The sequence below is a fragment of the Lacerta agilis genome, chromosome 8 (assembly GCF_009819535.1).
Source record: "Lacerta agilis isolate rLacAgi1 chromosome 8, rLacAgi1.pri, whole genome shotgun sequence".
NCBI classification, from domain to species: Eukaryota; Metazoa; Chordata; class Lepidosauria; order Squamata; family Lacertidae; genus Lacerta; species Lacerta agilis.
In genome coordinates, this window is record NC_046319.1 from 60,922,235 (window position 1) to 60,933,054 (window position 10,820).

Sequence of the window (10,820 nt, forward strand, 5' to 3'; positions counted from 1 at the left end):
TTCAGCATATTCTCTCTCTGTAAACTGAAGGGACTCTATTGCCTGTGATTCCTAAATCCATCTTGATTCCTAAATCCAGGTCCGGAGATGTTCCATTTGGTTTTGGCAGACAAGAGTCAGTGTTGTAGGCAGCACTGAGCTACTTCACCAAAGGTCCAACACTTGGTTCATTTCTGTGTCACGCTAAGCCAAATCATGGTTCTCAGAGAGATCACGGCCACTTTGCTCCTCCTTAGATCCTGCTCCTGTGAGCTTAAGCCATAATTCAGCAGGCATACGATTTGTTTTGCTCCAAGCAAACCACAAGCTGCAACCAAGGTTTGTTCTTGGGTTTACAGCTCATGGTTTTCCTGGAGGAGGCAACCCACAAGATTGGTTTGGGACGCCACACTAAGCTAAACCATGACACAATTCATAGGAGCGCAGCAGCAGCTAGACTGAGGGGAGGAGTGCAGCAGGAACTCGTGCGTTCACACGAAGCCATAGTTTGGCTTTGTGTTATGTGCAAACTGGTCCTCTGAGTAAGGCAGCTTCCTCCATTTCTGTCTTGGGATTTTCAGAGATGCAAACTTATGTGTCTTGACAGTGAGAAAGAACAGTACCACGTTCTCTTTAGTTGCCCCTTACAGAAAGGTAGAGAAAATATGTCTCTTGCTGTGACTGAATTTCATGGTGAATTTCATGTAATCGAATGTGATTGGCCATTGAGAATTTTCTCTGAAAAACTTCCCCTTTGAACAGATTGCTATAGTGAAACAGAAGCAGAGGACCCTGAGGATGACTCTCCTAGGCATAGCTTTGATCTGGTAAGTGTCTTATTGATTGATCCCTGCACCCCATAGTAAATATGTATGACCCAAGAGGTCCCCTGTTTGAAATTGTGAGCCCATCCCTATTTACCTGAGCTATGGAGGTAAGTGGGAGTGGACTCCCACACTCAGTGCCTGCCAGAAAGTTGTGATGATGGTGCAGTTGAAATGTTGCTGTGGGGGAATCCCCTTTTCACATCACACTCAGTTGGGGATTCTCCACATTTTTTCATTCCTCTTGTTCAATACAAGATGTCTTCAACTAAAAATTAGTGCTGATGTTGATTTCCCCATCTTCCCTCCCGATCCTTTCCCCCCTCCAGTTTCATGTCTCTTAAATTGTGAACCTTAGGGAAGGGGCTGTCTTCTTGCTGATTTTTGTAAGCTGCTCAGGGGAGCCTTTGGGGCTGAAGCGTGGCGTAAGAATGCCAAAATGGGCTTATCCACCTTTCTTCTTGTCCCACTGCTTCCCCCCTGGGGAAAACTGCTCTTTAGCACTCAATTGGAGCAAACAGCAATTTGGGTTTTCTCCGGATTGATGGTGGCTCTGATTTAGAGTGGGTTTTCCCTGGGATAGGAGCAGGGCAAAACCACTCAGACACGCGAGTAGAAGGTGACGTTGAAGTAGAAAACTGCTCAGACTCATGCTTTCTAGACATGGGATAAGCAAAAGGGTAGACGAGCCCAGAGATAATGAATTTAGTTCCTCCTGACTCCATTTCTTGCATGCTATAATAAAATCTTACTTTCTTTCAGCCAAAGCGGAGGGAACTGGAAAAAGATCAGCTGCTAACAGGAGCCATAGGGAATAATGAATCCCCAAGCAGGAGTCCTCTGGGTAGTCCCCTCCCAAGACAAAATGCAGACGACAGCCCAGCATCGCCCTCTCCCACAGGTGAGTTTCACGTTGCCTCCCCCCTTCCAAGTTTATGTAAGAAGAAGAAAATGCAGCCTGAGCAACACAGTTCATTATTCTTCTCTGTGAAAGGCTGTTCCTCTTGTACTAGCCCTGCCCTCTAGGGCAGCAGAGTTCTAGAACGCTTTTGCTTATGGTTTTCAACCTTCTGTCTCATGAAGATCCTTCAGGAGAAGAACTGGAGTCTTTGATCAAGTGTCTGAAGCAAGGCGGAGTGTCTCTCATTGGGAAACAGCAGGTGTTCACCCGCGAATATTACCGGAAGTCCTTTGTCAAGCGCAACAAGAACCCGGAGATCAACGAGAAGGTTCATCTTGTTCGGACCCTCCAAAGCACACTCAAGGTAGGTGGAGCATCACTTTACACTGGGGAGGGGAACATCTTTCAGCCTGAGGGCCGCATTCCCTTCTGGGCAACTTTCCAAGGGTAACATGCTAGTGGTGGTCAAGACCAGAGGCAGAAGTGGCCAGAGACATAAATGTGAATTTTACCTTTGTACAGTCAGCTAGTTTCTATCAACAGTTGCACACACTATTGATCCTTCATCCCTCCAGACAGGCAGGAAGCATGATCAGAGTTCAAGAACATGTTCTGCATAGGCAGAAACGCTCAAGGAACGTGCCGAGCAAGGTCAGAGAGGGGGGATGACCTGGGGAGAGGAGGTGGAGCATGGAAAGTGAGGGGTGGACTAGAAGTCAGGTGTGGGGAACCTATAGCTCTCAAGATGTTGCAGAACTACAACTCCCATCACCCCTGGCCATTGGTCATGCTTGCTGGGGCTGGTGGGAGTTATAGTTCAGCAGGATGTAGAGGGCCAAAGGTTCCCCACATGTGCTATAGATTCCACAACAGGCTGGCAAGAGGGGGGACAAGGCAGTTTCCTAAGCTTTAAGATCCTTGCAATTCTGGGCTTCATAGACTTAAAAATAAATTTAAAAAGAACCGTGCATCAGCATTAAAGATGGGACCTTCCTTCCTCCCTCAGGCAAAAACAGCTGAACTTCAGCTACTCGATATTCTTCTGGATGACTCTGAACTGACCTCTGAGAAATTCAGAGCATGGAAAGAACAACATCAGGAGTTGTACCAGGAAATCCAGGCCTGGTGGGCCAAGAGGCTGAGCCAAGAGGATGGCGCAAGAACAGACTATGTGTCGGACTTCAACCCAGAGGACACTGCTGCTGCTGCTGCTGCTCCATGAACTATTTTGTCAGCAGGATATGTGCTCTGTGGATATTACCACTTTCCCTATTCGGATAAATAAACTCAGGTGGTCCTCTCATCCTAGAGAGAAAGAATATGAATGACAAAGAAGAACTTCTTGCTGAACTGAGAGATTAGGAAGCTTGTTTGTTGTCATGGTGGGCATTTTGATTTCATCTGGGTTTATTTTTTAAAAGAAGACTGACACATGATTCTGACAGTGCAAAAGAGAAGCCTGACCAAGGGAGCAGGACACTAACTGCTGTCTGTGGACCAACATCTTGACAAAAGCTGAAACAGCAAGATTTTAAAGTTGCTTCCCATAGCTTTGTTTCCCTTGAGAATGTTATTCAGAAAGCAGCGATTTCACTGACACATTTCAAGTTGAAACACTTACGTGTAATTTTAATAACTACAAAGGCATCCTAGCAATGTGTGGTTTTCAGTTTTAAATGACCGGTGGTTTGCATCAGGAACCACCTTGGGTTAAGAAGTGGGATAAGCATATGCTAGAATAAATAATATTGGCTACGTGTACTATTAAACTGCAAAAAATGCTCTGACAATATATAGATTCAAGCCTGTCAAACATGTTACTTTGCATATATCTTCAAAATGATGGCTTTCAAATTGTCCAGTCCCAAAACAATGAAGTGTACGTTGAGCTATAATAAATCAAGGATTTTTTTTTAGGACAATCCATATCCTTTTTAAAAAGAACACTTTCGGAGAAGTATCATACCCCTGCAATTCAAAGACACCCTTTTTATCTTGTATTTATATCAGCTTCATGCATATTTGTGTTAATTATAGCCATCCAAATAGACTTCCATTTCCAGTGGGCCCATGCAGGCTTATTTGGCAGAAGTGGGTGTCACATTTTAAGGGGCTGTAATGATGCATAGATAGTGTCTGGCAGGAAAATGCCCTTTTAATACCCTGCAATGTCCCTGTTGCACTGTCACTGTAGGCATTGTGGGAAATCAGCTGATTGGTGCTGACAGCAAACCCCACTATCCAAGCAGGAGCACATTTTAAGGCCCCTGCTTTTTCTTTTATAGCCACAGCTTTAGCTGCCCTATACAGGGGCGTAGGGAGGTGCGGCATGCCTCAGGTGTCATCCTTGAGGGGGGGTGACAAAATGGCACACTTACCATGGGGCCTGACCTGCAGCGCACCTGATCCACGCATCTCTCCTGGGAGTGACGCGGTGGCTTGGGGCCCCGCGCTGCCTGAAACAGTGCCCCCATATGTGGATCGCCGCGGTACCCCCGTGTGGCGCCCCCGTGGGTGGCTTGCCCCACCCTCGTGGGCCACTCGCCCTGCCCCCGCCGCTCCGGGTGCTGGAGTGGCTGGCTACACCCCTGGCCCTATACTTGGTCACATATGACTTACTTGTTGGGCTGGAGATTCACAGAATCATAGTTCCCCAGTGCTGTTCCAGGGTATCTGGGTTCAAACCCCACCTGCCCCTTTCAAAACTTTGGGCAAGCTGGTTTACCATAGATAAGACCAGGAACAGTGGCTACCTATCTGTTCAAGGAGTTTCCTCCTAATTATTTATGTTGCTGCTGGAATTATGTACGGTATATTTTTTGCCGTGGTTTAACCAGAGCTTGTATAATTTAATATACCCTTTGTGTGTTGGTTGTTTAAAGTCCTTTGTTGATCTTTTTGTAAGTCACTGCATATTTTTAAACAAAAAAGTAACTTCAGCTTCAAAAATAATAAAATACTTCATAGGGATTTGTTGCAAGATCAAACAACTTGCAAAATACTTAAAAAAACAAACCCCTGTAAGTGCTGAATGATAAATATTTGTTTCCGACTTCTCATTTCCTGCAATTCTTTCCAAGAAGTGGATGGGTTTTGTTTTGTTTGCTCCAAAGTTCTGCATACATTCACTATTATCTAAACTGAGGCACCAATACAGCGTTGGAGAAACAAGTATCCTGAAAAGGGAACTCTTGGCATTGCAGTGCAGGATTCTATCACAAACATTCCTTCCTAGTTATTCATTGATGGGTGGAGGCCGGAAGAGAGGGAGTGGCAGAGTTAAATTACTGACCATAGTAAAGCTTAAAACCACTTTATTTCCAAAATAAACACAGAATCTCAAAAAGAATCCCACAGTCTATTAATGCTTCCTTTTAGCAGTAAGACTTTGTCAAAATAAATCTAAATCCTCAGGAAAATCAAAATAGGGAAGGGTTGCAACTCAGCAGTAGAGCACCTGCTTTGCATGAATAAAATCCTGGGTTCAATCCCCAGCATCTCTAGCTAGCCTTTTGCCCGAAGCCCTGCAAGGCACTGCCAGTCAGTGTAGACAGTACTGAGCTAGATGTATTAATGACCTCACTCATTATAAGGCAGCTTTCTATGTTGCTGTTGCAGTAGAATGTCTGAAGCTATAAGCTTTCCGGCTTCTGGTTTTTGCTAATGGCTACAGGGAGCGCGGGTATGTCTGTCTGACAGACCCGATCTAGGGGAAAGCACCAAGGCGAGGCGCCCTCCCCCCAAAAAAGATCCACCAGGGTTGGGAGGGTCATCGAGAGGTCCAGCTGAGCGCAAGATCTCTTCTGCAAGTCCCGAAAACCCCCACCAAATTAAAATAAGATAAAGTTTATGGAAGGAAATTTGAAATGAAACAATAAAAACTGATGATATGTAATTAAGATAAAGTAAGAAGGATAAGAAAAAAGAGGTTTAAGTATAATTATGCAGAAAATATATATATTCAATGGAGGGAAAGGAAATGGAGGGAATTCAGGAGGTTAAAGAGAACCTCCGAAAAGATGTTTTTTGTTTTAGTTCTTATATTCCATGTTGGATATTTTGTATTTCTCATTCTTTTTTTTTTCTTTTTGATGGAAAAGAAATTTAAGAGGGATGGTAGCTAGCAAACCAGCTGTGCTGGAAATAGGCACTCCTAGTCATGGTGGCTACCTGAGCTTTCAGTGACAGTGCTGCTCCTTCCAGGAGAATGCTACCCCATCCAGGATGGATATGATGAGTACTGTACAGTTCATCAACGAATCCTTGCAGCATCAACATTTCAGTATAATCTAATGTCTAGTCTAGATTAGATTTGAATTCAATTGGATTTACTCCCTGGTAAATGGGATTGCTGTCTTAATCCTCATGTTCCAGTCCTATCTCAGTATAATCCCCCCTTCTAATTATGGTTGAAATGTGCAGATACATCTTATATCCATTACACCCTACCTGTTGACCTGCCCACTGCAGCCTAGACAGGTTCGTCTCCCAGTCTTCCTGTCATGAAACAACACACATTTCCTGATAAGCTTTCGTATCTTCAATTTGCAAGTCATCACTGAGCCACATCCTACAAATATTTTTAAAGAGTGCATGCTGCCACATACAAAGGCTGGATTAAAAGACCTACCAACCCATTTTGTTCTACCAATTATCCTGAAAGACCAAATTCGGTTCCTTAATAATCCACGTAGTAGGGCATAGGTAGATTCCTTAAGCTGTTGTCATGCTTCCTTTGGAAACTTGTAGCCAGGCACATCCCAGCAAAGGTCTTGGCTGCTCCTCCACTCCAACCTAGATAGACACATGTTCCAAGATGGAATTTGTCCATATCTGGGGTCTCTGTGTTTGCAATGTTAGATAGGACTCTGTATGCCATATAGGATGTTGCATAGAGGTATAAGACTCCAGAGAGCAGGAGCAGGAGCCCAGAGCCTCCTGTAAGGCAGTAGTTTGGATGTTCAGACCACCAGCGTGTCCCCACATGGGTAAGAACATAACTCAGGAAGCCACCAAGCAGAGAGATGATAGTCAGGGCCCTCACCATCTGAACAGGCCAGGAGATAGCCATCTCCTCTGGAACCGGTTGGCATACCTTGTCTTGTATGCTGGTCATCTCCATGCAGCTCTCCCAAAGGCCGTCACTGAAGAAGACATCTTGAGGGAAACCAGGTCTTTTGGGGAACTCCCGCCATTCTGGTGTTACTGTAGCTGCCAGCATCAGAACCCATCCCATGGGTGCAACCACCAGTCCTAGCACCATGGCACCGGTTGCCATAATCCACTTAAAATGTCCGTCCTTCCTATACGAGAGCTTAAACCAGACTTGCTTCTCTCCCTAATTTTGGTCTAGCATCAGAATCGAAACTGTTGCTTTTTATAATTTTGGTAGCCACATCAGCTTCATCACTTTCAAAGCACAATTACAAACAACTGGGAAAGGAGCTCACTTCCTAGAGGGCAAGCGTCATAGCACAAATGAGACAAACCAACTCCATTGAGTTACATATTAATGATCCTTCTATTTCTGGACCCTATTCATGGCCAGTCATAATGAAGACCTTTAATCATTAATAAGCAACACACCAGCAGCATGCATGACAATTAATCTTGAATGGTTATGCTCACATTTATAACCTAACCCAGAGTGGAATCAAGGAGATTGTAAAATTAAAACAAGGCAACAATTAACAGTGGAAGGTTAAAACTTTCAGTAGTTTTTCTCATTTACAATCAGCAGAGACTTCAGTTGGAAAAAAGACTTGAGGTATGAGAACAAAGCAAGACAGATTATGAGAAGCAATTGTGTAAGGATGATGAACATGTTATATAAAAAATGTTTAAATGTTTGTTGAAATTTGAAATGTAACAAGAACTAGTTAAATAATGCAGGATTAAATGAGCAAAAAGTGTTGGTTATACAGACGGAACAGTGGGAACATATACGTATAGGCAAAAGGGTTAAAATACATACTGTGCTATGATCTAAAGTAGAATTTTTAGAAAATGATGTACCATTGGTATTTAACTCCTGAGAAATTATTTAGAATATATAAAAATGTTCCAAATATTTGTTGAAAATGTCAAGAACACAAAGGGACACTTTATCAGGCTTGGTGTATGTTCAAAAAGCTAAAAAATACTTGATACAAATACACAAATTGATACAGAGGGTTTTGAAAGTTAATATTCAGCTGAAACAAGAACTCTTCCTGCTGGGACTAATGGATATATAACCAGAAAAAGAATATGGAAGATTATTTCAATATATGCTCACTGTGGCGAGATTTTTATATGCATAAAGATGGAAGATCTTATACCTACTATGGAAGAATGGTTATTGGAATTAATGGCTTTGGCTGAGATGGCCAAGTTGATGTGTTTAATTGGAGAAAAATCATTGTTGATTAATAATTAGAAACCCCTTGTGGTCTTTTTGCACAAAAAGGAAAATGAGCTTTAGTTTGAAGACTGAAAAAGGTTGGCTTATGGAAAGGAGAAGAGTTGGAATGCTATTACGGAACAAGGGTTTTGCATAAGTATATAAATCTGATAGAGACCCACAAGTCTTTTCTTTTCCATTTTTTCCCTTCTTTAGTTTTTATGTTAAAAACTAAAATGCTTGGCGTTTGATGTTAACATATGTATACTGCTTCTTTGTTTTTCTTTTCAAACTTTAATAAAAAAATTTTTTTAAAAAAATTATAACATCACCTAGGATTTAGCCAATGTGGTATCCTCCACATGGTGCTGGAATGCAACTCCCAGCAGTGGCGGAGCTTCATGCTCCAGCACCAGGGGGACGGAGAGCAGGCAGGGGCGTGGCTGGTGCACGTCCCAGGGGTGTGGAGCCCAGCACTGGCAGGGGGGGAGCTGCGATGACACCCCACTGGGATCGCGCTGCCGGGGGCAGTGCGCTCCCCTGCACCCCTCTTCCTCCGTCAGCGACTCCCAGTCCTGACCACTGGCTATGCTGCCTGGGCTGACTCTGACCTAACCTGTCCCCTAGATTTAAAGCAGGTAACATCCATGAGCTGGATGATATTAACGTTATTAGCAACATAAAGAATGGGATTTCTTTTCTTTTCAAAAGTACAGCAGCAATACACAGAAAGCATTATAAAGAATCACAGCATTGCAGAATCGGAAGAGACCCAAGGGTCATCTAGTCCAACCCTAACCAAAACCTAAGTAAATCAAGGTTTATATATATGCAAGTAATTATGTATATGCAATTATCTTAGTTTTTGAGACAGACATTCTAAGATAAATGTGCAGAGCAGATTTATGCAGTAAATAAAACATTTAAGAGAAATCCAAAATCCACAGTCAGGCAATCCTTTATTAGGACAAATGAAAATTTCACAAACTAAAACTATTGCTCAACTGTAGATTTGAGTGTTTTTTGTTATGGCCTTTGCTCTACATGAGAAATGGAAAAGTGGAGGTACTTCTCAAAAATGCAGTGCTTTAATTTATTAATGACACATATAGCAACTATAGATGAACACTATTTTATTATTAATGGTGGCTCCTATTTACCTGGGAGTAAGTTCCATTGAATTCAGTAGGGCTTACTTCTGAATAGACATGGTTAGACTTCTGCTGTCAGGTTACAGAGACCTGCCATGAATAACTGTAATGGAGAATTAAAAGTTGCTGGTTGTACAGTACAACGGGTGATGGAAAGGCTCTACAACCCTGGTTTTTTGTTTTTGTTTTGTTTATAGACAGTGGTGCATTTATTAGACGTACAGGATGTGCATTTATTATCTCATAATGTTCCAAATTTAATTGCCATTTCCAGAGTTATAGACCCAGAGGTTGCTTGGCGCGGTGGCACTCAGCGCATGAGGAGGCTGTGCTTGGGCCCATCCACCCTCTCCAGCTTCTCAAAGTGCTTGCGAGCATTGCGGATGTTGATCAGGGTGGCGGCGGAAGGTATGGAAGGGTCGGACATGATGACCATCACGTAGGTGTTGGAGGTGAAGATGTCGATGAAGGCGGCGAAATTTGAATTGCGCACTTCCATGCTCTGGAAGGAGGCGGCCAGTTTGCTGCAGCTCAGTTTGAATTGTTTGATGATATTGCTGATTTTCTCGAATCGATGGATGTCGCGCTGCTCTTTGCACTGATAGTGGGAAATCACCAGGAAAGTCGCCCGCTCGAAAAGAAGGACCTCGTCAGCTTCAATGATCTGCGCAAAATTCCTCAGGTTGGTCTCCAGTTGCTGAACGTTGGGGATCAGCTGGTAGACTATGCTGGACCACGCCTTGTAGAGAGTTTCATCCCAGATGGAAGTCCGGAAGCAGGCGCACTCCAGCGGGCGCGAGAGCCGTTTCAAGTCGTCCTCCCTCTCCTTGAAAATCAGCTCACGCTGATCCTCCTGGACCAAGTCCATCTTGTGGACCAGGCAGAAGACTTTGGCATCGGGCGAGTTCTGCAAGATGGCCTCCAGGCACGACTGGTAGTAGTGCATGTCCTTCTCGAGCTCCCGACTCTCGACGTCGAAGACGTAAATCAGGACCTCGACGTTGCGGAAGATGTTGTCCCTCTGGCTGGTGAAGTAGTTCTCCATGAAGGTGTCCTGGCCGCCGCAGTCCCAGAGGTTGAGTACCAGATTGCCCAGGAAGCGGACGTGTGAGTGCTCCACATCGATTGTGGCGCCCAGTCGGCGGGTGTCGCGGGCGATGTAGTTGGCGAAGATGATGGACCTCATGCTGGTTTTGCCGGAGCCACTCTTGCCCATCAGGAGAACCTTCTTCTTCATGGCTGCGTCTGGCATCACGCGCCCGGCGACAGACGGCCGCTCCCGGGGAGAATCGGCGGGGGAGGGGGGACGACGACGCTGCGGCGCGAGCAACCTCTCCCCCTACAACCCCGTTTTGATGGAATGAGGCTTCAGGTATTTCCGCCCTCTCCTCCACTACCTCTGCTGTATTTCCGCCCTCTCCTCCACTACCTCTGCTCTCTCTACGGTTCTCGAGAAGGGACAATTTTTTTCTTACGACAAATTGAATACTATATTCGAAGAGAGGGAACTTGAGTCCGAAAAGAACATTCATTGGGTGTTCGCCGGCCAATTGCATTAGGAGGCTGTGAACCAATGGGAAGGG

The 10,820-nt window shown here is 44.4% G+C and overlaps 2 protein-coding genes across 3 annotated transcripts in view; one reads left to right on the forward strand and one right to left on the reverse strand.

The window, feature by feature from the left end:
- CNKSR1 (connector enhancer of kinase suppressor of Ras 1) overlaps positions 1-3,618 on the forward strand; it is a 35,111-nt gene extending 31,493 nt beyond the window's left edge. For both annotated transcript variants that reach the window (XM_033157831.1, XM_033157830.1), the window contains 4 exons: positions 742-806; positions 1,566-1,704; positions 1,887-2,068; positions 2,711-3,618. In XM_033157831.1, the coding sequence (XP_033013722.1) occupies positions 742-806; positions 1,566-1,704; positions 1,887-2,068; positions 2,711-2,926 (602 nt within the window). In that variant the 3' untranslated portion in view covers positions 2,927-3,618. The remainder of the gene's footprint in view (positions 1-741; positions 807-1,565; positions 1,705-1,886; positions 2,069-2,710) is intronic.
- Positions 3,619-9,441: 5,823 nt separating this feature from the next.
- On the reverse strand, positions 9,442-10,541 carry LOC117051441 (ras-related GTP-binding protein A-like). Its single transcript, XM_033157832.1, has one exon. It carries the CDS (start codon positions 10,487-10,489, stop codon positions 9,548-9,550), a length of 942 nt encoding a protein of 313 aa, XP_033013723.1. The 5' UTR covers positions 10,490-10,541; the 3' UTR covers positions 9,442-9,547.
- Between the last annotated feature and the right edge of the window lie 279 nt (positions 10,542-10,820).

Excerpts from the sequence above, each read along its gene's own strand:
- LOC117051441 (XM_033157832.1), bottom strand. The coding sequence starts at position 10,489 with ATGCCAGACGCAGCCATGAAGAAGAAGGTTCTCCTGATGGGCAAGAGT.